Source organism: Emys orbicularis, chromosome 1 (genome assembly GCF_028017835.1).
Source record: "Emys orbicularis isolate rEmyOrb1 chromosome 1, rEmyOrb1.hap1, whole genome shotgun sequence".
Lineage (NCBI taxonomy): Eukaryota > Metazoa > Chordata > Testudines > Emydidae > Emys > Emys orbicularis.
The window spans coordinates 152,191,451-152,217,922 of NC_088683.1; the positions used below are offsets into that span (position 1 = coordinate 152,191,451).

The following is a 26,472-nucleotide window of genomic DNA, read 5'->3' on the forward strand; positions in this document are numbered from 1 at the left end:
CCCTCCTCCCAATAATCTCCCTCTCCCGATCATCCTCTTCAGTTCCAAATCTTGAGGAAGCTGTCCCAGGAGCCAGTAGCCACGGCCATGCCATCTGCTGTCACCCCCAGACAGCTCACCCTGTTGTCATGACCGGAGAGGATCCCTGAAGGGGAGAGAGAGCAGACATCATCAAAAGAGGAGGGCGGGGGGAGACGTGCTACAGTGTCTGTGGGAATGTGGCCTACATGCCCGTACACCACTATGCACCACGCCAGCTGTGCATGTCATCCTAGCAAGCATCTTCTGCATACCTTAATGCCAAGAGGAGGCATTTCCCTCAGCAGGACTGTAACCTGCCCTTCCTAGGAAAAGGGTAACTTACATTCCACAACGGAGTGCCTCTGGGAGAATTGACTCCCCGGCTACTAACCTGCCCCTCCTAGAAAAGGGGGCTTTGTCTCCTATGGAGTGACTTGCTGGGGTTCCCAGGCCTCCATTGCAGTAGGTAGCCTTAACAGGCAACTCCAGGACCCACTCACCCACACGCTCCCCCTTCAGCGAGTCCCAGATGTTGCAGTTGAAGTCATCATATCCAGCCAGCATGAGACGCCCGCTGCGGGAGAAGGCGACTGAGGTGATTCCACAGATGATGCTCTCGTGAGAATAGACGATGAGCTCCTGGTCCGCCCGCAGGTCAAAGAGGCGGCAGGTGGCATCATCTGAACCGGTGCAGATGGCCTCACCGTTGGGGAAGAACTGAAGAGGGAGATGGCACCATTCATACAAGGGACCATAATCCTGCCCCACAGCACCTACTGCACCAGCCTGCCCCCCACCCCAGCTCTGTCAACGCCCCTGCCATTCCAGCCCAGAGCCCTTGTAAATGTTAGTGGTTTTACATCCCAGCGAGGTAGGGCAATGCTACTGTCCCCTTTACAGTTGGGGACTGAGGTACAGAGAGACTGAGGAGCTTGCTCTAGGGCAGGGAACAAAACCCAGATCTTCCAAGTCCCACGTTAGCACCCAGATGGGTGGCTCCCCACACACAACTATGACAGTGCCCCTATGATTGTTTCAGTCCTGGGCCTAAAACACACATATTTGCTGCTCCCCCAGGCTGGACAGGGTACGTACACAGATGGCATTGATGTCCGACTCATGCCCTGTGAATGTCTGACGGCAGGTTCCCTCCCGTACATCCCACAGCTTGGCAGTGGCATCGCAGGCCCCAGAGATAAAGAGTTTGAAGTCTGGGGAGACGGCCAGGCTCATGCAGTCTCCAGTGTGACCCATAAACACAGTCTTCTGCTGTCCTGTTTCAATATCCCAGAGTGCGCTGTAAGGGGAGGAGAGAAGAGTCCTCAGGGCTACAGCAACAGAAGTGCTAGAGTCTTGTGGCCACGGGAGATGGACCAGCCTTAAGGCTACATTGGGAAGTTTACCCTATTTTAAAAGAAGGGGTGGAAACTACGGCCTAGGCTACTTGATGGAAAAAGATGTTTTTACCAATCAAGTCAGCTTAACGCAACTGGAGCCTTCTTATCACATTGTGTCAATACAGCTTAACACCTATACAACCAGGCTACTGGTGGTGGTGTAGCCTAAGAGTAAGGGCTTGAGCTAACTCTGGCTAGGTCTATGTTAGAAACTTTTGGTAGCACAGCAATGTTGCCTAGGGGGTGATTATTGTAATTTTACTGGCATTGTTTGTCTGTGTAGCTTATTTTGCTCACTAAAGTGCTGTAAACTGTACCAGCTATACTAGCAAACTTTCTAGTGTAGACCTGGCCTCAGCTGGAAAGAAAAATACCAAGTTTATTATACAGAAGGAGAGAGGAATCATCCTCCTCTTTGTAGCCCTCCCATACTTCTCTATGCCTCAGAATTGCCACTCCAAGCATTCAAAAATCGAGTCACGAGTTTCAAACATAAAAAACTTTGGGTTTGTTTTTGTTGTCATCTGGTTTTTGAGCCTTTAAGATGCACTGGGGTCACATTTTCCAGTTTTCTCTGCAACCATCAGGGCTAAAAACGGAGATTCTGCCCTAATCCCATGACTCCTGGGGATGGAGCTTTAAGATAAATGCCACATATTGGGGACTTGCAATAAAATCATTAGTTAGTAACACCAATGTCTGGTGAGAGGATGAAGGGAATCACTCACCACGTGGTGTCTCCGGAGCTCGTCACGATATTATTGTCATCCAGGAATCGGCAGCAGGAGAGGTAACCTGAGGGGCAGGAATAATAGATGATGAGAATAATGGGGGCAATGGCGGGGGCAGGAGAGTGAGGCTCAGGGGCAGGGATGCCCTGGGCTGCAGAGGTGGGGAGGGTACTCACCTGTGTGGGCCGAGAGCTCCCTGCTCACTTTGACGTTGCCTTCACGAGTCTTGAGATTGTAGATAGAGCACATGTTGTCGAGACCCCCACAGGCCACAAAATTCCCTGAGGGTGCATAGGCACAGGTCATGACCCAGGACGAGCGGAGAGGGATGGCATGAACCTGGGGAGAAATGAAACAGTCCTGGACTCTCCCAGCAAGAGAAACTGAAGGGCACAGGGCAAGAGTGCTGCCTGTTAGGGGAGCCACTCCAGTCAGCCTCTCCCAGCAGGAGGCACCGTAGGAGTCAGGGTGAGTAAGCTGGCTGTAGGGGAAACTCCCAGTTTCAGCCTATCCCAGCAGGAGGAGCTTGTGGGTAATTGTACCTTTAAGAGGCTCATATTATGTAACTCGGAGGCAGTTGAAACTGAGATTGTGAATGAAGCAGATCTCTGTAAAGCATTTTGAGTGATCACTGAACACCACGTGGTGCTAGGAGTGAAAACACACTTAGGGCTGGTCCACACTACCCGCCTAATTCGGCGGGTAGAGATCGATCTTCTGGGATCGATTTATCGGGTCTCATCTGGATGCGATAGATCGATCCCAGAAGCGCTCCCCCGTCGACTGCGGAACTCCTGCTTGCCGAGAGGAGGAAGCGCTGTCGACGGGGGAGCCTGCCTGCGCCGCGTGGACCCGAAGTAAGTACTTTTAGTTCGATATAGGAAACGTCGACTTCAGCTACGCTATTCTCGTAGCTGAAGTTGCGTTTCCTATATCGATCCCCCGCTCCAGTGTGGACCAGCCCTAAGACAATACCCTGAGTGGAAGAATGGAGTGGTTAAAAGCCCCCACCAGAGCTGAACTGCTCTGGAATTTGGAAGACAACTGGAGAAGGTTCACACAGCCCTTCACTCCACATCTACAAGCCATGGGTGCCAATAGAAAGGAAACAGTCAGAAAGAAGCCTCATTTCTGACAATAGCTGGTTCTGAAGTACTGGATGTGTTGAATAGTTTTCAGTTAAGTCAGGCAGAGGAGGCTAACTATGAAATCATAGTACCGGCAGTGGCATTTGAGTACTGCACTCCACCTAAAAATGAGACGTACGAGAGATGTTTTTAATCAGAGAGAAGGGAACAAAAGGAAGATGAAACTATAGAAGATTTTGTGTCTGATCTAAGGCTAAAGAGCCAATCATGCAGTTTTGGGAGCTTACCTGAGTCCCTCGTAAGAGACCAGGTCGTGTTTGGGATTTGGAACAAAACACTTACAGACAGAGACTACTAGGAGACCAAGCAATTAGAATTTGCCAAGTAACAGATGTCACCCAGTCCAGATTGAAGCTCTGACACTGTAGACATGATAGAGAATCCAAAATACTGCAAGAAAAAAGACCTGAGGCCTAGAGGCATGCAGAACCCACAGTCCAAGTCAGAAACAAGAGATCAAAGCTAGCTCAGGCACGTCCACGTGCTGCAGTCATACCTCCCGACACCCTTAGCATCAGTACACTCAAATAGAGGAGGCGGCTTTGGCCTGAGTCTATGGGGGTAAAAAGTTTCATGTCTTTATTTATGGGAGGCCAGTTTTAACCGAAACTGACCTTAAACCATTTATTGCCATTGTGAAAAGGGCCTGGCAACCCTCTTGCCTGACCCCCAAGAATACAGAGATTATTTTTTCAAATTGATTTGCAAATGGAATACAAACCTGGGAGAGATTTGGTGCTTGCAGACACTTTCTAGAGCATTTGGCTAAACTGGAGCTAGATTTTGAACATGGCTGATAAAAAAAAAACTTGCCTGGATGAAATGTGGCCAGTGATTGCGAGAGCCACTGCTCAGCATGAGCCCCTGCAGAAGGGGATTAAGGCTATTAGCACAGGGTGCCTGGGATAGCATATGCCCAGATCCCCTATTATCAATTTAAAAATGTAAACATTTAATAAGTGGGCACTGGAGGCTGGAATCATGGGCAAGTGTCGGTATAATGACACTGAATGAGAGGTGATAGGTAGGGTGGGGATTGATGGTGAAGGGCCTTGAAAGCAGCTTATGTTTGATGTGCTAGAGAACGGGGAGCAAGTGGAGGGATTCAAAGAGAGGAGTGACATCAGAGTGATGGGTTAGGAAAATTAGGGTTACCATACGTCCGGATTTTCCTGGACATGTCCGGCTTTTGGGGCCTCAAATCCCCGTCCGGGAGGAAATCCCAAAAAGCCGGACATGTCCGGGAAAATAGGGAGGGAGGGCCCGGTGGTGCTCGGCCGGGGGCCAGGGCTGGTGGTGCGGGGGCCGGGGCCGGCGGTGCGGGGCCGGGGCCGGGCCGGGGGCCGGCGGTGCTCGGCCGGGGGCCGGCGGTGCGGGGCTGGGGCCGGGGCCGGCGGTGCTCGGCCGGGGGCTGGCGCCCCAGGGCCCAAGCCGAGCCAGGCGGGAGACGGCAGAGTTGGGGCGGGGCTGGGGGCGGGGAAGGGGCGGAGTTGGGCAGGGCCGGGGGCCCGTGGAGTGTCCTCCTTTTTAAAAACTAAAATATGGTAACCGTAGGAAAATGATCAATGCAGCAGCATTCTGGATGGATGTGGGTGGGGCAAGATTGCATTTGTCAAGGCCAGAGAGAAGGATGTTGCAGTAATCAAGGCACAAGATGATGAGAGTTGGGTGGATAGATAGGAAAAGCCGTATCTTAGGGCACGGCTACACTACAGCGGGGATGGACGCTATGAGATCAATCCACCAGCGGTCGATTTAGCGGGTCTAGTAAAGACCTGCCAAATCGACTGCAGATCGCTTTCCAGTCGACCCCTGTACTCTACCCCTGACGAGAGGAGTAAGGTAAGTCGACGGGAGATTTTCTCCCGTCGACCCCCCGCGGTGTAGACCCCGCGGTAACTCGACGTAAGGTGCGTTGACTTCAGCTACATTATTCACGTAGCTGGAGTTGCGTAGCATAGGTCGACTTACCGCAGTAGTGTAGGCATAGCCTTAGAGATGTTATGCAGAAAGAATCAGCAAGATTTAGACATAGCCTGGATGTGAGGACCTAGAGAGAGGTCTGTCACGGATCCACAGGTCCAGTGCTCTGGAACAGTCCCTGGGAGGACCCCTTCTGTGTGTCAGCCCCCTTAGGGTGACACTGTCACTGGGGTAGGCCTCTTGGCTTCACTGCCTCCAGGCAGGGCCATGCTTACCCATACGCAAAGTACGCAGCTGCGTAGGGCACCAGGGAATTTGGGGCACCACATTTCCTGGTGCCCTGCACAGCTGCGTGCTGCTCCAGCCCCTGCTCCGCCTCTTCCCCATGGCCCCCACCCCTGCTCTGCCCCAGCCCCGCCCCCACTCCCCTGAGGACTGCTGCAGGGGATGGGCCTGCACTCACTGCATGGTAAATGGAGCGACCTGGCCCCAGCCTACTCCGCTCCCCTGGCTCCCAGCCGTGCCACTGGCGAGTGCTGGTGGGCGGTTTCCCCCCTGCCCCCCAAGGCTGGGGGTCAGGGGAGCAGAGCGGAGCAGGCTGGGGCCAGGAAGCGGTTTCTCCCGTTCTCCCCAGCCCTTTCCCCATGGAGGCCTGGGGCCAGCCCCTCCCCCCCTGGAGGCCTGGGGCCCCCCACAGCCCCCCCACAGGGGGGCTGCATAGGGCACCGAAATAGCTAGGGACGGCCCTGCCTCCAGGGACTCAACCTTGGAGCCTTCAGCACCCCTGCTTCCCACCGTGAGCTCCCCTCAGCAAGTCCACCTGAACTGGACACCTGGGAAAGACTTGCACACCCAAATGGAACAATGCACCCCCGACTTCCTGACTGCAGTGACTCTCAGCCAGTGCTGAGTAAAAGCAGACGGGTTTATTAGCTGTCTGGAACACAGCATAGAAAGTCCTTAGTTAACACTGACACTGGCTCTCAACCTTCCTAGACCACTGTACCCCTTTCAGGAGTCTGATTTGTCTCATGTATCCCCAAGATTCACTTCACTTAAAAACTCCTTGCTTCCACAATGAGACATAAAAATACAGAAGTGTCACAGCACACTAGTACTGAAAAATTGCTGACTTTATCATTTTTACCATATAATTATAAAATAAATTAATTGTAGTATAAATATTGTACTTAAATTTCAGTGTATGATATATAGAGCAATATAAACAAGTTATTGTTTAGTTTGTACTAACTTTGCTAGTGCTTTTTATGTAGCCTGTTGTAAAACTAGGCAAATATCTAGAAGAGTTGATGTACTCCCTGGAAGACCTCTGAATACCCTCATGGGTACGAGTACCTCTGGTTGAGAAGCACTGACAAAATGGAAAGTTACAGCAGAGTCCATCTGGGCCAATTCAGAGCTCAGAGCCCTCTGACCCCTTTGTAATCCGATTCTAGAAACTTCCCTCTGCCTCCAGCAGCCCTCACAATACAAACCCCCCCCCCCCACCCCTCCCCAGTCCTTTGTTCTTCAGTCCGTTGCACCCAGCTGGCTTCCTATGGAGGGTGGGCGATCCATGGTCATTTGTTGCTAGGTGCCAAAAGTCCAGGCAATTGGAGTGGCCAGTGTCTTCTGGGACTCTCCACGGGCATGGGCCCCAGGCATTGGTCCTGCCTGTATCTCTGGGTCACTGCAAAGAGTACACAACCTTTCCCCCCCCACCTATTTAACTATGCACCACACAGGGGAAACAGAGGCACACACAGTAGTCATCCAAAATTAAAAATATGAAAAATTCCCACTCCATCACGTCTTCCCCCTTCGAGACAAACTGAATGGGGGACACTTCAGCCAGTGACCTGGCGAAGTTGGAACCCACCAATGTTACCCATAGGCAGGGCTGTCCCTAGACATTGTGGTACCCTATCCAGCACCCCCGCGGAGTGGGGGGGGCTGGCCGTAGGCCTCCGTGGGGGAGGGGTGCGCCCAAGGACTGTGGGGGGCAGGAGCAGGCTTGGGGAGCAGGGGGGAAACCGCCCCCCAGCACGAGCCGGTGGAGCAGAGAGGGTTGGGGCCAGGTCGCTCCACTTCCTGCCACCCGGTGATTGCAGGGCGGGCCCGACCTCGCACTCACGGGACGGTGCGAAGTGGAGTGACCCGGCCCCACCCGCTCTGCTTTGCTTCCCTGGCTCTCAGCCTTGGGACTTGGGCGGCAGGGGGGACCGTCACCTGACCCCCAGCACTCACTGCCTGTGCGGAGCGGGCTGGGGCCAGGTTGCTCTACTTCCCGCTGTCCGGTGAGTGCAGGGCACGCCCAACCCCCAGCTGCAGTTCCCCAGGATGTAGCTCAGGAGAAGGGGTGGGAAGAGGTGGGGCGGGGGCAGAGCAGGGGTGAGGGCTATGGGGAAGGGGTGGAGTGGGGGTGGGGCAGAGCAGGGGTGGGAAGAGGTGGGGCAGGGGCAGAGCGGGGGCAGGGGCTTTGGGGAAGGGGTGGAGTGGGGGCGGGGCTGGGGTGGGGTGGAGCAGGGGTGGGAAGAGGCGGGGTGGGGGTGGAGCAGGGGCTATTGGGAAGGGGTGGAGTGGGCGTGGAGCTGGAGTGGGGGCAGCTTTCCTGGCCGGCTCAGCCGGACGGGGGATCGGGCTGGCCGCTGGAGCAGCACACAGCTGCGTAGGGCACCAGTGCCCTGCACAGCTGCATAGTTTGCATATGGGTAAGGACGGCCCTGCCCATAGGTGCCACAGCATCTTTCCCAGTTCCTTGGCGGTTGTTCTATCAGGCACATCCGTGATCCTTTTAGCACCCTACTAATCCATAGCACTTACTGCTTCCAACACCCAGCTCAGAGCAGTTTCACATCCTCCCTTAGGACTGGTCTGTTTGATGGCACTCATAGGGTGCCCATGAGGAGCTGTCATGTGGCCCTCAGCCCTTTTGCCACCCCAAAACCTTTGGGTTTGAAACTGGGCTGGGATCCTGCCACTGCCTCCCCCCCTCATCTGCCAGGGAGTGAGGAGCACAGTGATCCCACATTCCTCTGTGTGTCAGCTGTCTTGGCCGCAGCCTGGGGTGTCCTTACCCTTGATTGGAACCTGTTTACATTGGTTATTAACCCAGTCACAACTCTGTGGCTCTGGTGTCCCAGCGTCTGGTGAGGGATGCAGGATGCTTCTGCACATTGGCAGGCCCCCTCTGGAGTTCTGTCCCAACCTCAGCGCTGTGTAAATACAAGGAGCCCATCTCCCATCCCAGGGTCAACCCAAGTCTGAGTCCTCTCCCAGCCCCCTTTCATGGAGGGCTGTAATTTGGGCAGTGGCGCTGTTCTTCCTCATGCTTCTGCTGCTTCTCCCGGTCCTCTAGCTTCTGTTGCTCCAGCTGCAGCTCTTTTGCTCTCAGCTCCAACGACTTCAAATCTACCGATGGGAAACCAGGTCGTGAAGACCCGCCTGCTGGATGGGGAACCGGGTCTGGTGGGCACGCTGCTGCTGCCTCTGCTGCTCCCAGACCCTCTTGAAGCCCCACTTGGGCCTGGAACCTGCTTCTTAGACTGGTCATCCTTCACCAGCTGTGCAATCAGCTGCGCCTTGTTGAGCTTCCCAACGCTTAGCCCGCTCTCCCTGCACAGGTTTGCAATATTCTTCTTAGGGAGATGGTTATACACCATTTCCTCCCTGTTTTCTTTAACTTCTCTTGTTTTACCGCTGCCAACACTTCTGGTGCCTTCAGCAGCCAACTGTCTACTGGGTGCATTCGCCAACCATCCTCTGCTACCACCTGTCATGAATCCACAGGTCCGATGCTCTTGAATGGCTCTGGAACAGTCCTTTCGAGGACCCCTTCTGTGTGTCAGCCCCCTTAGGGTCACACTGTCACTAGGGTAGGCCTCTTAGCTTCACTGCCTCCAGGGACCCAACCTCGGAGCCTTCAGCATCCCTGCTTCTCACCGTGAGCTCCCCTCAGTCAGTCCACCTGAATTGGACACCTGGGGAAGACTTGCACACCCAAAAGGAGCAATGCATCCTTGACTTCCTGATCTGCAGTGACTCTCAGCCAGTGTTGTAAAAGCAGAAGGGTTTAATAGCTGTCTGGAACGCAGTATAGAAAGTCCTTAGTTAACATAGGAAAGTTACAGCAAAGTCCACCTGGGTCAGTCCTGAGCCCTCTGACCGCCTCTTTAGTCCCAGACTAGAAGTTTCCCTCTACTTCCAGCAGCCCACACAATACAATACCCCTGTCCTGCCGCCCTGCCACTCCCCACTCCCCAGTCCTTTGTTCTCCAGCTGGATTCCTAAGGAGAATGAGCCATCCATGGTCATTTGTTGCTAGGTGCCAAATGTCCAGGCAATTGGAGCGACCATTGTCTTCTGGGACTCTCCACGGGCATGAGCCCCAGGCAGCTAAGCGTCGGACTCACCTGTATCTCTGGGTCACTCCAAAGAGTAAAGGACCTTTCCCCTAGTTAACTATGCACCACACAGGGGAAATTGAGGCACACACAATAGTTATCCAAAATATTATGAAAAATTACCCTCCGTCACAAGCTCCAAATCAAAGATGACACCTGGGTTACAGGCCTGAGTGACAGGCAGGATGGTGGTATTGTCCACAGTGATCAAGACAGGAGGTAGCAGGAGGACTATTATTCTCACTTCCCTGAGATAGCTTTACTAGACTGAGTATATCAAATCTATTCTTAAAACACATGGTGTACCTAACCTCATGATATCTGACAATGGGCCACAGATTAGTGGGCATAAGAGTAAGCAGTTTCAGTGAAGTATTTATTTAGACATAACTGCTAGTCCCCATCATCCCCATTCCAATGGGTTGGTGGGAAACAGAGTCAAAATAATAAAGTATCTACTGAAAAACGCTGAGGAGTCAGATTCTGATCCATATTTAACACTATTAAATTACAGAATGCCACCAATAAAGCACAAGTTGTTACCTGTTGACATTTATTTCACAGAAAACAGAACCAGAATGCCTGTAATGATAGAAGCTGATGTCAGAGAAACTGGGGACTTGCAGATGTATAAAGAGACAGAAAAGGCCAAACCAAAAAAAAAAAATCATTATGACCTAGGAGCTGCCAACACTTCAAGAAAATGACACCATGCATATCTATCATGGGAAACAATAGCTACAAATAGCAGTGGTTTCACCTGAGGTTGCCTCCCCAGACAGACACTTACTGAAGAAGAATAGGCAACACCTTCTCCAACTTCCACAAGAGAGGGAGATAAGGGGCACTGAGTTTGCCATTTTGCCCAAGGAGGTCTCAGACAAGTAACAAGCACAGCAGGTTAAGACAGATGAGCCCGAGCACTTAGCACTGACAGAATAAATGGACTCTGCCTTCTGACAATAGCAGTACTGATATTTCAAGGCAGACCTGCAAGTCCAAGCAGTGGTGCAAAGCATCTCAGAGATTAATTGCACATCGTTAGTAAATTCAGTCAGTAGATGGACTGTAAGTATTGGGAATTGTATGTTATGTAAATATTGATTGTAAATTGTTATCTTTAAATCTGGCTGGGAAAGGGAGATGTGGGGAACTGTATCTTTAAGAGGCTCATGTTATGTAATGCAGAGGCAGCTGGAACTGAACCATTGAATGAAGCAGATCACTGAACACCCAGCATCACTTGGGGGAGGGGGCGGAAGCCAGAAAGAGGCGGGGCGGGGGCTTGGGAGAAGGGGTGTAATGGGGGTAGGGAGGGGGCAGAGCAGGGCAGGGTTGGGACTGGGTCACTCGCTGCTGCCGGTGCCTGGCCCCCCCGCTAGTCCCCCAGGCCGCCCTGGACCCAGAGCCGTCCCGTCCATAGGACAGACTGGGGCAACTGTCCTTGGCCCCATGCTATGGGGTGCCCTGCACTTCGGGGAGATGTGGGGTCCAGGGCGGCCTGGAGAGTTAGCTGGGAGCCTGGCGCTGGCAGCAGAGAGCAACCCAGCCCCCTCCCTGCCCCCATTCCACCCCTTCCCCCAAGCCCTGCCCCGCCTCTTTCCGGCTTCCTCCCCCTCCCCCAAGCGATGTCAGGAGCCGGTGGGGTGGAGTAGAGTGGGGTGGGCCGGCTCCCTGAAGCACTGGGGCCCCCAAAGTACAGCGACCCCAAACATTGGTGTAGCCGGGCCCACGTTCCTAAAAATTGGTAGAGCACGGGCACCACAGGCCCGTATAACTCGCCGCCTATGCTCCCAGCTACTCCACTCCTGGCCTCCCCTAGCAGGTGATTCTGGCTACTGGTGTGTGCTCCCGACTCTTACCTTATTGGTTGTGTAAGTGTCCCACACAATCAGTTTCCCATCTTGGGAGGCACTGACCAGGAGTCTAGGAGAGAGGAAGCAGGCCCTGTTAGTGTCACCTATCCCACTGGGCCACTCCCACCAGCATCCCCCTCCCCTCCCTGTCACTGCACCAGCTCACATTCCCTAAATAAGCAGCAGGGATAGGGTGACCAGATGTCCCGATTTTATAGGGATAGTCCCGATTTTGGGGTCTTTTTCTTATATAGGCTCCTATTACTCCCCACCCCCGTCCCGATTTTTCACACTTGCTGTCTGGTCACCCTAAGCAGGGGCAGCCAGCGTTTCACTCACTTGGAGTCCGTGCACCAGTGCATTGCATAGATCTTGGCCAGGTGCCCACGCAGGGTCCTCCGCGTACGCATCTGAATGCGTCCAACTACCTCCACCCCGGACACAATCTAGGGGGGTGGGAGATTCCCCCAAGGAGAGAGAGAGTTAAACCTCAGCCAGCAGGGAAGGGGGCTCTCCAACCCCCCACATTGCCACATGGCTCCATCCCTCATTCCCTCTCCAGGCTGTTCTGGGAAGCGCAGCCTGGGGGTTGTGGCTGATTTGCACAGCCACACCCGGCTGAGGTTGGCTAACACCATCTCCTACCTGAGCAAGTGTAGTGTCAGCACAGGCTTTCCGTGCATCCTGCAGGGAGAGAGGGAATGGCAAGAGACAGAGCGAGCATGAGAGATGGGAGGCAAGGGCAAGAGAGGCTCAGGTACAGGATTTGAAAACCTCTTTAGATTTACTTCCATTGTAAGCTCCTTGGGCCAGGGACCGTCATTTTGTTCTGTTTGTACAGCACCCAGTGCAACAGGCTCCTGGGCCGTGGCTAGGGCTCCTGGGCACTATGGTAATAACACAAATAATCATAAAGAATAAGTTGGGGCACAACCCCCACCTCCTCCCCCACCCCAGGCCATAGGCGCCGACTTCTGCTCCCGCCGGTGAGTGCTCAACCCCCCTCTGCCCCCGGCACCGCCCCCACTCCACCCCTTCCCCCAAGTTCCCACCCCCACCCTGCCTCTTCCCACCCCTGCTCTGCCTCCACCCTTCCCCCATTCCACCCCCTTCCCCAAGTTCCCGCCCCACCTCTTCCCCCCAAGGGCGCTGTGTCCCTGCTCCTCCCCCTCTCTCCCAGAGCATCCTGAGCACCACCAAACAGCTGTTTGGCAGCGGGCAGAAGTGCTGGGAGGGAGGGGGAGGAGCAAGAACATGGCGCACTCAAAGGAAGAGGTGGGGAAGAGGCAGGGGGAGCTTGGCTGCCGGTGGGTATTGAGCACCCGCTAATTTTTCCCCGTGGGTGCTCCAGCCCCAGAGCATCCATGCAGTTGGTGCCTATGCCACAGGCTATACATCTACTTTTCTCCACACTAAGCCCCTCCACTGGGATGCACCCCACGCACACCCCAAAGGACAGGGAGATTAAATCCTGGGGAGGAGAGGAAGGAATCAAATTCTATGATGTGACACTCCTTCCCTGGCCTCGCAGACCACCCACCACCTGCCACCCATCCCTACCACATGCCATACACATTTCTTTCTTACTGGTGGGGAGGGGAGGGAGGTTTAGTAGTTGCCTTCTTAGTAGGGGCTCTTGGGATTAAGGCAGGAGAGAGCTGAGCTCTCTCTGGATGGGAATTCCCTGCTGTGGAGGGAGGGGCTCCTTCAGGATAGGATTATTTTGGGCGGAGTGGAGCAGCTCCCTTGGGCTGGTATTCCCCTGAGCAGATGGGAGGGGGGAGAAAGTGGGGCGCATGGACTGGTTCCATCTCCAGTGTTACCGCAATCTGCTTCTTCAGCTGCTCGGCCTCCTGCCTCATCTGTTCCATTTCACCCATCTCGATCCGCTAGTAATGGGTCCTCCACTTGGGATAGCCTGAGTCCTGGAGAGACCAAAATGGGGGGGGGGGGGGCTGTCAGAGGCCACTAGTTAGAAGGTCTCACCTTTCCCTCACACCTCCCATTGCTCAGCATCCCAAAGGGCTTTACACACTCCATGTGCACATGGAACACTTTACCCACCTGCTGAGATGCAGCATTCTATGGGGTGGGACTTGGCAGCCATTTAACAGCTGCATTACAGGGCACTTTGGGACAGGAAGTGGAGTGCTGTATCTGGTTGAACCTGTGTGAGGACTATAGGAAGGAGGAATGGACTCATCTCAGTTGAGGTTTGGCCAAGAAAATGCAGTTCATTGCGCAACTCATGGGGAGAGTGACAAATCTCAGGCAATCAGGACTCTAATTTCATATTTTCTCTAAAAACATCTCTAGCATCACACAACACTGGGACCTGTGCTAACTCGGAGCGGAGAGGGAGTCAGCCACACAGCTCTCTGAAATCTACTTAAAATGTTCAGTTTTCCCCAGTGACTCTAGCTCCTCCCCCAGTCTGCAGACCCCATCCTGTCTCCCACACACCTGCTCTTTGTTAGTTCAACATTTCCCCGGTGATGGTGTCAGATTCCCGGATGGGCCCCATGTGATTTGCATCTCACCTGTTTGTCGGCAGAGATCAGCTCCCAGGTTTGGAGTTTCTTTAGGCCCAGCCAGCCCTGAGGTTAGTGACAGACCCTTCGCCAGGACCACAGCTTCCCAGGCGAGGAAACACGATGGGCTGTACATGCAGGATTTCTCCTTCCAGCACCTGAGGGGTTACTTTGGCCATTCCCACCAGGTAGGCAGGGGTTGCCTTAGCCCTGTTTGAGGGAATCCTTTCTTTCCACAGTCTGTGCTCTATCCATCCCTAGATCCCAGTTTCCCTGCCCTTGGGGAGACAGCTCCCTGGGCTCACGGACCCCTCAGCACTGGGGAGATAGCTCCTGAGCTCCTTTCCCTTGGCTCAGTCTCAGCCCCTTCCTTGTGGTTGCTCCTGCTCAGGCACATGCAGACAATTCCCAAGTCTCTCCTTTTATTCCTGGCTTTGCCAAGCCAGCTGGATTTAGCTCTTTGACTCTCTCCCCAGAACTCAACTCCACCACCCCTTGAGCGTTTCTGTGGCTGTTCCTTGAGTCCCCCCAACCCGAGCCACACTTCAAGGTTCTCAAAGCCCTGTTCGGGGGCACTTTGAGATGCAATGCAGAATCTCAGCTTTCATTACACACAAGTTGGTTTCTTGCTCTTTTTCTTGCAAAGAGCCTTACAAATGCAATACAAGGATCGACAGGGGAGTTGTTCCTGGATTTCCCTAAAGCTTCCCCAGGGCAGCCTCTGGAGTCCAGGAAAGCCAAGGTCACAAGCCCTTGGATTTTTGGGATGGCCCATGGCTGCATTTGTGAGAGTCAGTGACCCTTGGGCTGGCCCTGACGCTTGTAGGGGTGAGCCAAGGCTCCTCTCTGCTAGTTGCCTGTGGCTGAGTGGTCAGGGTCACCTGTGGCCACCCAGAGGGGCAGCTCAGTAGCATTAGAGGCAGCATATTCTAGTGGACTAAGTGGAGTATGGCCAGCAAATCAATAATCTCAACACTGATCCCAGCTTCCTCTGTGGCTGTACCCCAGGTCCCCCAGTTATGAAATGAGGTTAATAAGCATGACCCACCACGTGGTGGGGCTGAGACAACCAGCTGATGTTTGGTAGGTGAGGCACTAAAATCCCCCAGAATTCACACGGAGGACTGGCTGCTTCCCCCCAGCTCCCAGCCTGCTTGGAGAATTGTTCCTCTAGTAAAAGTTGGCGACATGTTCCCTGTTCTCCTGCAGCAGCTGACTGAGTGGAGACAGGACCTAAAGATCCCTCCCAGCCCCAGCCCCACTAGTTCAAAAATCATGAGTCAGGCCCGAAGATCATGAGATTTAAACCAAAAATATATGTGCCTCCTTGTTTCTTTGCTGTCTGGTTTCTGGGCCTTCTGGATGCGCTTAGGTCCCGTTTCCCAGCTCTTCTCCCCAGCAGCGAGGGCTAGAGCTGTATCTTGTTAAAATGAAAGCTGAGATTCTCAGGTAGTTACAGAATCAGGAGCAGGGGCTTTAGGAAAAACATCAAATATCATGAGATGTGATAAAATCATGAGAGTTGGCAATACTACCAGACACACTTTTTATAGTTTTCAGAGTAGCAGCCGTGTTAGTCTGTATCCGCAAAAAGAACAGGAGTACTTGTGGCACCTTAGAGACTAACATCCTGTTCTTTTTACTTTTTATAGTGAAGAAGTGGGTTTTTTACCCACAAAAGCTTATGCCCAAATAAATCTGTTAGTCTTTAAGGTGCCACCGGACTCCTTGTTGTTTTTGTGGATACAGACTAACACGGCTACCTCCTGATACTTAAGTTCAGGGTGTATCCCATACAGCCATCCCCAGCCCTGCAAATCCTCAGGCCAGACTGCTGAAGAACAATAGAGTCCCCCATAATCAGGAATCAATTACCTTTCAGGCATCGGAGGTAATCTTTCTGGACTCTGTTCTTCACCCTGCGTCCACCCTCCCGTGCATCAGCAATGTCCTGGAGACTGTGCCCAGCTCTGTTCAGCTGCCTCCACTCACATCAAACCAGATCATTTCCCTCTCACCTTGCATGGACCCTGTGCTACACTCCTTCCATTAGTTCTCGGTACCTCCTCACTGTCACCTCTGGGTAGTCCTCAAGCTGCACCTACCATCTTGCAGTGCGTTTCTCTCTGGCTCATCTCCTCCAGCCTCTGCTCCTGAAATCCAGGCCCCTCTTCTGAAATCCTCATCTCAGGCTCCATCTCCTCTGGCCTGGACAATTGCAGCTTCCTCGCATCCAGCCTCCCTACAGCTGTTTGGCTGTGACACCCCTCCAGAAGCTTGCTTAAGTTGACTTCACAGACTTCTCTCTCCCCCCTTTCCACCATGCGGGGCTGAGAACATCCTGCTACTTTGCAGCTCCTGCCACATTTGGAGCAGCCTCCTTGGATCCTCCACCTTACCTACTATCCATCCCATTTCCAGCCTCACCCACACATGCCTTTCCTCCCTTGGCCTATTCAGTTCTTTCTCCCTCTCCTTGGCTGTGTTTTTAAACTCTGGAATTGGTTTGGGGGGCCAGAGTTGTAGGAAGCTGCTACATGGAATGAAGTTGCAGAAGATGAGGGGTTTACAGAGCTGGTAGGAGGATCAAAAAGATAGAGGCACACTGTTAAGGAGGGATAGAAAAGCTAAATATAGAGGGAGTGAGAGAAGCTATGGCTCAGCCTCAGGTCTCCATCAGAACCCTTAAATCCCTTTGAGGAAACAATCTAAATGAAGTTTGGGAATTGTTTCCAGCCTCAGACGGACAAGGAGCCACAGCTGAGAGATAAGAATAACTCTACCTTCCCCATAGCCTCCACTGTGCCTCATCCCAAAGTGATTTGCAGAGAGTGAGTCACCTCCCAGCTCTAAAATGCAGCTGCCTCTGGGGAAGGACATGGCAGGTGCTTAAGAGTGATACTGCATGAAAATTTAGGACAGGAAGTGGAGGAGAATCCAGTCTCAGAATTGAATCAGCAAAGAAAACTAAAGGAAGCAGAATGGAACTACCCCAAGCTCAGTGGTTCTCAAACTTTTGTACTGGTGACCCCCTTTCACACAGCAAGCCTCTGAGTGGAATTCCCCCCCTTATAAATTTTTTTATTTTTTTATTTTTAACAGTATTATAAATGCTGGAGGTGAAGCAGGGTTGGGATGGAGGCGGACAGCTCCTGATCCCCACGTAATAACCTCCCCAGTTTGAGAACCCCTGCCCAAGCTGGAGATTGGCCCAGGACATGGGAGTTAACACCCTGACTTTGGGGAAAATACCCATGGATCTATCAAACCTAGCATAGATGAAGGGCCTATATTCTCAGAAGCAGCTAGTGATTCTGGGTACCTCCATTTTTGGGTGCTCAACCTCAGATACCTTAAAGGGACCTGGTTTTCAGAGGGCAGGTGGCTCATCACTTTCCAAAAGTCAAGCCCCTTTAAGGTGTCTCAAGGTGGGTTCCCAAAAACTGAGGAACCCCAAGCCACTAGTACCTTTTGACAATATAGGTCAGTCTATTGATTAATGACTCAGCTGGAAGCTGATACCTTGAACAGCACAGCAACCCCTACCACTGTGCTAGGGCATCGGGGTCAGGAGTGATTTGGGGGAGATGATGCCCCCTACTGAGTCACCCAGGCCACTGCAGCACAGCACCCCTAGCAACATGCTGGGGTATTGGAGCTAGTCTGCCCCCTTCGCTGAATCCCTCCGTTGGCTTCCCTCATTATACTCAAGTTTCTTGTCTTCTCCACAGCTCTGCTCTTCCTGGTTTAACAGCTCTTGTCACGTTTCCCCTCCTCACCCCTGCGGCTCCAATGAAATCAACGAACTTTCCTGTGCCTCTTCCCAGGCTGCTCCTTAGCCATGAAAAGCCTCCAGCTAGGGGTGCTGGAACAATTTGCATAGTGGGGGTGCTGAGAGCCTTGAACCAACTGTAGATCCTGTACATGATGGCAACCACTTCAAGCCAGGGGCTGCGGCAGCACCCCTAGTTCCAGCACCTTTGCCTCCAACTGATCTTCCTCTGCTATAAGCAAACAGTCAAATCCCAGCAAGCATTTGATCTATTTATAATAAACTAATCAAATGTATCTTTGTTTATAAAAAATGGGTCTATTCAATTATCTTCATGCCCTGCCCCCTTCATGTATCACTCATGTTCCTGGCCTGTAAGCTCTTCTGGCCAGGGCCTGTGTCTTTGTATGCGTTAGTACAGCACTTAGCACCCCTGACTGGGTATCTGGGTGCCACTGGAACAGGCATATTAAACATATCATAAACCAACTGTAATGGCTGAGTGGAGAGCGCCCCCCAGCCCTGCAGCACAGCCCCCCAGTACCACATTGGGGCACTGGGGGTCAGCGCTGACTCCGAGGGGTAAGAACGCCTAGGGTGTCACCCACATCACCTCATCCTGTTTGAATGAGAAATGGAGAAAATCGTTGGGCAGGGGTGGCTGCGAGGGTGGGGGTTGAACCCTCTGGTTTATATCAGCCCATGTGGCCTCACCCATTTTGGAAAGGGGGCTGCAGCTCAGCTGGGGCTGGGGAGCCTTAAATAGAAAAGCGAAAGGCACGGAAGGGCTGAGGATTAACAAGGGATGTCATGGTCCCTGTGTAATCCCTAGGCAGGTGCTGTGTACTTGCCCCGGTAACCCTGAGCATCTTCAGAGCTGGATAGAGAGATGATCCTCTTCCTCTGCTACGGAGATCAAAGGGCAAGGATAAAATTACCCTGATCTCGCTCTTTTTCTTGAAATGGGATAGGAGCTTGTTGCAAAGAGCCGGGTGGGGAGCACAATGAGTGTGTGGGGTCCTATTGGAGAGTCTGACTTCCAGTTCCCTACAAGGGGGGTTATACACCCCTGTGACATGCTGGAAACTGCTGTGATTTTGCCCTGCTGGGAAGGGGTGTCTGCATCCCATGTGCAATAGAGACAAGTTGATTTTAACCCCAACCTTCCTCCTATAGAAATATCCCCTTCCACGGTCTACACATCTATGTACAAAGTGAGACCCACACCCAGGGCCCCCCCAGACCTGCAGAGAAGGTCACATAAGGCATCTAGGACCCACTTGGGCATACAGAACCCCCCAAATGCCAAGGAGAGGGAGATAGGCATAAGGCAAGCAGCAGCAAAGGAATGTCCTTACCGTGGTCTGTGGGGAGAGGTGGTTGCTGTCCCCTCCTGGTTGGCACTCCCTTGGTCCCCTGGGGATTTAGTCCCCCGTCAGGATGGGAGCCCCCTGGTCACGCTGTGATCCCCCTCAGTCCTTCCCGTCCTGGCACCAGCTATCCACACACTGTGTCCCTCTCTCACTCTTGGTGTGTCAGCCTCTCCCAAGACTGATCTCCCCATTGGGAGCTGGGAGGCTGTGTGTCGGGGGGTGGGGGGAGAGGTGGGTTGGGGAGGGCTGATTCTAGGAGCAGCGTCAGGCAAATTAAATCAGACACCAGAGAGTTGGGGAAATCGGATTGGGACTTAATGCAAAGCAGGTGGTATGGGAGGGGATGGAGGGACAGGAGAGTGTGCGCTGCTTCTGAAGGGAAAAACACAGCACAAAGATTTGACTCCCTTTGTTTGTTAGTAACAAAGTAATCAGATGAAGATTAGGCAGAAAGAGCTAGGATCATAAAATGGGGGGGGGGGGCTGTGCCAGACACTGGATCCCAACACTCTCCTGAGAAAAAGACCCTCATTGGGATAGGGCTCAGGTCGTAACCCGACAGGCAGGGGAAGAAAGGCCTGTGCCCCTTGTGGTATCCTGGCCACCCCCAGATAGAAACCCTCGTGTATGGGGGCAGGGCTGGGATCATGGCCCCAGGGGGATGCAGAGGTGGGATGGGGAATGGTATTGGGTGGGCTGGCAAAAGCATTTGCTTGAAGGCCTTTTGGCAGCTGCTTTTGCGGGATGCTGCTGCGGGGGATTATCTTGGCCTCAATCTCTTTTAATCTCTCCTGCAGCTTTGGCCCAATCCTGAGATAAATACCTTTTAACGGATCTCATCTGACGTCAGGAAGCATCAATCTAATCACCCGGGCCACCTCTGGGCCAGAGCTAGCCACCACAGCATTGCAGTGCCTGGTCACCTCAGACAGGACTATGGAGGCTGGTGAGAACAATCTGTCCCACAAGCGGTTTCCAAGTCCTCTCTGAATACAGGGAAGAAATTATATAGGAGAGATGTGACACTGCCAATGGATGGAGAGTGGGAACCTGAAACACACACAGTGATTTTTTTTCTCTCAGCTCCTGGTCATAAAGTGAGAGTAATGGATAAAACAAGATGGGATGTTGCCAGGCGTGGTGGGGAATGAACAACTGGTTTCAGTAGATATGCATCAGAGCAACTCCTCAATGTCATTAGAGTGTAAAAGGTGTGGTAGCATCAGCTCAACCTTCTCATCCTCCAAAGCTCACTGGGATGAGATTAACCATACACAGCAGCTCTGACTGAACAGAGTCTGGGAGCCAATGGCCGTGTATGGAACAACCCAATCATTATATTACACTTGTATTTCTGTCCTGGGCTTCCCACACAGCTCTGCCAATGTCCCTCAGTCCTGCCCTGAAGCTCCCTGCTATTAGACTGTCTCTGCCTTAGGCCTGTGCATTTCATGTAGCCTGGATTGTTCTCTGGTTCTAATCCCTCCCAGAAATGGGGTTATTGCTCTTTTCAATACTCCCGCTCTCTCAGCTCCATATAATCCCATCTCTGAATGCTAATACCCCGGGCAGTGACAGCACATTGTTCTTATCCCAGCCTGGACAATGCTAAACGATACAACAGCCCTGCTCCTCCCATAAGTATTTGTGTGTGTGTGAGAAAGATGGTGGAGACCTTGTTTCAGGGCAGCAAGTTCCCTAGAGGAGATCCTCAACCTCACAAGGGTCAGGCCCAGGCCTAGCAGAGCATGGCTCTCCCTCCTGTCCACCATGTGTAACTGTTGGGAGGGGAGTGAGTCTTTGGAGCCTGGTTTGTTTTCCCTCTTTCAGGACTCAGTCTCTCTCCATCATTTGTTAATTAAATCCAGGGCTGGTGCAAGGATGTTTCGCGCCATAGGCGAAACTTCCACCTTGCGTGCCCCTCCCCGAGCCCTGCGGCAGCTCCCCGCCCCCCCCATCCTGAGGCGCCCCCCCCGCAGCAGCTCCCCACCCCCCCTCTGCACTGAGGCGCCCTCCCCACGGCAGCTCCCCACCCCCCCGCCCTGAGGTGCCCCCCCCGCGGCAGCTCCCCCCTCGCCCGGGGAGCCGTGCGGCAGCTTCCCACCCCAGCTCACCTCTGCTCCACCCCCTCCCCGAGCCCTGCGGCAGCTCCCCACCCCCCCTCCGCCCTGAGGCACCTCCCCTGTGGCAGCTCCCCCCTCGCCCGGGGAGCCGTGCGGCAGCTTCCCACCCCAGCTCACCTCTGCTCCATCCCCTCCCCGAGCCCTGCGGCAGCTCCCCACCCCCCCTCCGCCCTCAGGCGCCTCCCCTGTGGCAGCTCCCCCCTTGCCCGGGGAGCCGTGCGGCAGCTTCCCACCCCAGCTCACCTCTGCTCCACCCCCTCCTCGAGCCTTGCGGCAGCTCCCCAGCCCCCCCCCTGCCCTGAGGCACCCCCCCCACAGCAGCTCCCCACCCCCCCTCCGCCCTGAGGTGCCCCTCCCGTGGCAGCTCCCCACCCCGCCCGGGGAGCCATGCGGCAGCTCCCCACCCCAGCTCACCTCTGCTCCGCCTCCTCCCCGAGCATGCCGTTGCTGTTCCAGTTCTCCCGCCTCCCAGGCTTGCGGCGCCAATCAGCTGTTTGGCACCGCAAGCCTGGGAGGGAGAAAAGCAGAGTGGGGCGGCGTGCTCAGGGGAGGAGGCGGAGCAGAGGTGAGCTGGGATGGGGAGTTCCCCTGCATGCCGTCCCCCCCCTTACTTGCTGCAGGCGGCCCTCCCCGCGCCTCCCTGCCCCAGCTCCCTCTGCCTAAATGCTGGCGGCGACCGGGGCGGCTGAAGATCCGGCCGCTGAGGTTGCCGCCGAAGAAAATGCCGCCTCCCAAATCCTAGTGCCCTAGGCGACCGCCTAGGTTGCCTAATAGGTTGCACCGGCCCTGATTAAATCTCCATTCCTTTCCCATCCACCAGGCAGATGACTCTTCTCTCTCTCTCCAAATAGGCCCACAACTCCTGTCAGTCTCTGATTGTTCATTCATCCTTTATTTCCTGCAGTCACACCCCTGACTCTCCTTCTCCCCATCTTGATCTTGGGACTCTCTGGTCTAGGGGGAGGAGGATGGCAGGTGCTTGGCCAGGGAATTCCAGATGCTTCTCTCATTCTCAACCAATCTCTGAAGAGTAAGAAAATCCCCAACCCAAAAAGGTCCCAAGAACCCTCCTTCCCCTGCTTTGCTCCTATATTAATATGGATAGTTCCACTGAAAGAAAGGACATGGGGGGAGCCTGGCTTGTTACTTCTGAGTGACTAAATAATTCTCAGGTCAAGGGAGTGAATACGGAGCTGGGCGCCAGGGCCCTTCCTGTTTTGCTCATGATGCCATCATTTCGTTTGTGACGTCACTGAGAAGCAAGCTGCATCCCTCCCCCTGTTTTGGGGGCGAGTGCACTAATAAATTGCCCTAAAGACCTCCACCCCATGTCCCGAAGCTACCAGGCCAGTGTGTGTGGCCCTGCCTCCTGCTGTCACGCCTTGCTCAGAACTCATCCCTGGCTCGCAGCTTCTGGGGTTGCTGCCCAGACTCTGAGCCTGACGTACGTCTCTGGCTTGTGGATCTGGCTCTTCCCTTGGGCACGGGGGGCTCTGGTGAGGCCCCACCACTGTGGTCAGTCCCCATATGCTCCTTGACATCTGTGTGTGACAGTTCCTGCTCCATGTCCCCCTGTCTCATCAGGTCCTCAGCCTCCATCCGCTCCTGCAACCAGAGAGTGAGAGGGATTTGGTACAACCCCTTTCCAATTGAGGTCTCCACCCTGCACCTCAGCACACATCCCTGCAATGGGACCAGGTACACTGTTCTCCCCAGTAGGACCCCAGCCCTATCCTGCAGGACTCACATATTGCCACCCTCAAGAGATCAAAAATCACGAGTTAGACCCTTAAAAATCATGAGATTTGCACACACACAAAAACCCAACCTCACAAAAACCCAAATCATAAAATTTTTAAAATATTTATTACATTGTGTTTTTTCGGTCTTTTTGTTCTCTGCCTGCCCATTCCTGTGTGCGTGTGTCACAAGCCGTGCTGCTCATTTCCCCACACGGATTGGGTTTTATCCCCTGCTGCAGGAGCTCTCACCCACACATCGGCTCATCCCCTCTCAGCAATTAACACTGTCTCCCACCGCACTCGGTTTAGCCTCCTTAGTCCCCATCAGTTCAGTCCCCGCAGCCTCACCTGTGCTCCTCCTGGGGTTCTTCACTTCCCCTTCCAGGCCTGGAGCTGCAGCAGGGTCCCCCTCCCCCTTCCCAGGCTGTGGGGGAGGCTCTTCAACCCCCCCCACACACCTTCCAAGGCTGGTTCTTTGGGGGTTGGGGGAGAGGCATCGGCCTGTCCTGCTGCTCCCTTCCCTGGGATTCCTACTGAGCTTGATAGGGCAATCCCTCTCCACTGCTCTCCCCAGTGGAACCTCACCCAGCCCTGGTGGGAGCCCTCACACACTGCTCCCAGCACTAGGCCCTGCTCGGGTGGAGGGGTGCGCTCACAAGCCATTCTCCACCATGGGACCTGACCCTGTCCTGGTGCAATCCCCCCAGGCTTCTCCCTCCATGGGCCCCTGACTATCCAAGGGGCGGCATTACCTGCTCTGCATGTTCCGGAGAAAGGGTGTACCAGAGCGCAATGGCACAGCGCCTCCCATGGGTCACTGCCCATATGCCATGGGGATTCTCCCTTCCAGAGCTGAAGGCCACCAGCTTCCCACATTTGGGGCGCACCTGAGCCTGCCACAGAGAGGAGGAAGTGATAAATCCAGGGGTCTGACAGGCTACCTCCCTAGCCCTGTGAATGACCCTCCCCCCATCAGCAATTCACCTGGGAGGCTGAACTGGGGTATGGCTCCTGTAGCATTAAGGAAGTGGGCTTTGAGAGGGACTCTAACTTCAACCAAAAGCTGCCCATGGACAAGATGGGCAGCAGGGAGGGGTAGAAAGGGAGAGAAAGAGGAAAAGGAAGAAAGAAAAGAGTGTTTGGGACAGAAAGAGAAAGACAGACACACAGAGGCTGGCAGAGGATGGGATACGGCAGCCAGGAAGGTGTTAACGTCTCCCCGTCCTGAGATTTTCCTAAATTTGCCTTTGGCTGCCCCAATTTGAATCTGCTGAGTTGCTAGGGCTTTATAGGGATTATTTTGGAGTGGGTGGAGGGGCCTAGCACACAACTGGCTCCCCCTCCCCAGTGTCTGCCCTCAGGGCTAATTCGCATCCCTTCAGCCACTCTCCTACCCTGGGCCAGGCTCAGACTTACCGTAACGGTCACTGCATCCACTTCAGTGAAGAACAGGTCCCCACCGTGGAAGTCATCATTGAGGTAGAGGATTCCACTGTGGAAAGGAGGAGACAGCGGCTGGATAGTGGAGAGTCCTCATTCCCCAAATCTCCTGACCTGGCAAGGGGCTCCCTGCTGGGCTCAAACCTCCCACTCTCCAAAAAGGCTCTCGGGGTGATTGTGGAATTACAGCCCAGTGAGCTTTATGGCTCTGCCAAGGCAAACTGGTTGAAACAATAATTAAAAACAATAAGAAAACTCCTTGAAGTTCATGATCTGGTGGGGTGCAACTTGCATGGATTCTACAAAGGAAAATTTTATCTCATTGATCTCTCAGAAATCTTTGAATGTGTCAGTAAAACAAAGGAGAATCAATGGACATAATTTATTTAGACTTTCAAAAAGCTTTGATAAAGTTCCACATAAGAAGCTACTGAAGAAGTGAAGTCACAGGATGAGAGGCAGTGTTATCATGGAGCGAAAATTGGCTCCAGTATAGAAAATAAAGAGTAGGAATAAATGGTCAGTTTTCATCCTGCCTAAGGATTAAGACCAGGGGCCTCAAGGGTCTGTACTAGGTTTAATGTATTTATTAATGATCTGGAAAGGGCCCTGGGTAAGCAATGAGGAAGCAAAATCTGCAGATGACACAGCGTTATTTGGGTCAGTGAGTACCAGAGGGGACTGGGAGAAACGTCAGAGACACCTAAACACACTAGGGGAATGAGTAACATGGTGGCAAATGAAATTCAGCATTGATGAATGCAAAGCAACACACAGTGAAGGAAAATAATTAAATGACTTGTACACCTTGTATGGTTCTAAATTTACTGTATCACAGCTGAGTGACAACCTTTCCTCAATGAGGAGCTGTGGTCAAAAAAGCAACCAAGATGCTAGGATGCATAAGGAATGGGATGGGTAATGACATGGAGAATACCATAATGCCTTTATATACATCACTAGTGCATCCTCACCTGGATACTCAGCACTGATCACCCCATCGCCAAAGGATACTGCAGAACTAAAGTAGTTCAGAGAAGAGCAATGAGAATGATCAAGGGCTTGGAAAAACCATTGCATGAAGAGAGACTGAACAGACTGGAATCACTTGGGAGAGTTGCCTTAGAAAAGGGGGGGAATAAAAGGGGACTGGGATGGGGTGCATTCACCTCTTGCGAGCGCCCCCTGGTCGAGTGTGTGCGTGCCTGCACTTTTTTCTCAATTTCCTTTGCTCACAGTGCCCCCTGTCAGCCACTGCACTTGTCAGCCAGTTCTTTGGTGATTCAGCCCTCTGGCCAAGTCACACTCTGTCCATGTGTGAAACAAACAAACCCCTTCTGGGGTACACAATCCAAAAGTCCCCAGTGTCCTGCAGCCCTCCCTGGGCTCAGTCTTTATGCTCAGTCCAACAGGGCCCATCATGGTACCCTAGGTCGGTCCAGCCAGGTTGAAAGGCTCCTACTCTAGAACAGAACAGCGTCCTGAGGGCTTCTTCCCTGGGGACTCCTTGCCTCTACTTGAGTCTTCAGTGACCCCAGCCTTCCTGCTGAGCCAGCTCTCTTGGACTCAGTTCGCTGACCACAGCTCCCTGCTGAGTCAGTCCCAGTAGTGCAGCCCCCTTCCCTGGGATGCCATAGTTCTAATTCCCTTCCTTGGGGCATAGCCACTTCCCGCCAGTGGCTGTTGGGGGGGACCCAGTCCTACCCACTACTCCAGGTCCCGACCCAAGGCCCCTTTAAGTATATCAGCCCTGTGGTGCGTCCCTTTACTAATTGCTGCTCTATGTTTCCCTGGACCACTTCCCTGTAGCCTATCTTAGTTGAGTCCCAGCAGCCAACCACAAGCTCCTGCCTCACTATCCTGGTTCCTGCCAGTAACTACCTGCTTTGGCCCCTGCAGCCAGCCAGGAGCACCTCATGCTCCCCCCGTCCCTGTAATCAGACTGAACTCATTATGGCCCTGCAGCTCCTTTTATACGTGTCTGCTGGGCCCTCACTGGCAGCTCCCTTCAG

At 53.5% G+C, this 26,472-nt stretch overlaps 2 protein-coding genes across 4 annotated transcripts in view; both read right to left on the reverse strand.

The window, feature by feature from the left end:
- Positions 1 to 38: 38 nt before the first annotated feature.
- On the reverse strand, positions 39 to 13,359 carry GNB3 (G protein subunit beta 3). 3 transcript variants are annotated; one of them, XM_065397415.1, is made up of 9 exons: positions 13,303 to 13,359; positions 12,125 to 12,163; positions 11,819 to 11,925; positions 11,486 to 11,549; positions 2,326 to 2,488; positions 2,150 to 2,213; positions 1,117 to 1,318; positions 522 to 738; positions 39 to 145 (listed from the first exon to the last, which is right to left on the reverse strand). In XM_065397415.1, the coding sequence occupies exons 1-9, from the start codon at positions 13,357 to 13,359 to the stop codon at positions 39 to 41; spliced, it is 1,020 nt and encodes a 339-aa protein (XP_065253487.1). The 3 variants fall into 3 exon arrangements, with proteins under 3 accessions (XP_065253487.1, XP_065253486.1, XP_065253488.1); XM_065397414.1 differs by having other exon boundaries at positions 2,147 to 2,213; XM_065397416.1 differs by lacking the exon at positions 12,125 to 12,163 and having other exon boundaries at positions 2,147 to 2,213.
- A 9,305-nt stretch (positions 13,360 to 22,664) lies between these two features.
- The window catches only part of P3H3 (prolyl 3-hydroxylase 3), a 28,041-nt gene continuing 24,233 nt past the window's right edge, over positions 22,665 to 26,472 (reverse strand). Inside the window, exons 13-15 of the mRNA XM_065408272.1 lie at positions 24,437 to 24,512; positions 23,773 to 23,913; positions 22,665 to 22,883 (exon numbers count right to left, since the gene is read on the reverse strand). Of these exons, the coding sequence (XP_065264344.1) occupies positions 22,665 to 22,883; positions 23,773 to 23,913; positions 24,437 to 24,512 (436 nt within the window). The remainder of the gene's footprint in view (positions 22,884 to 23,772; positions 23,914 to 24,436; positions 24,513 to 26,472) is intronic.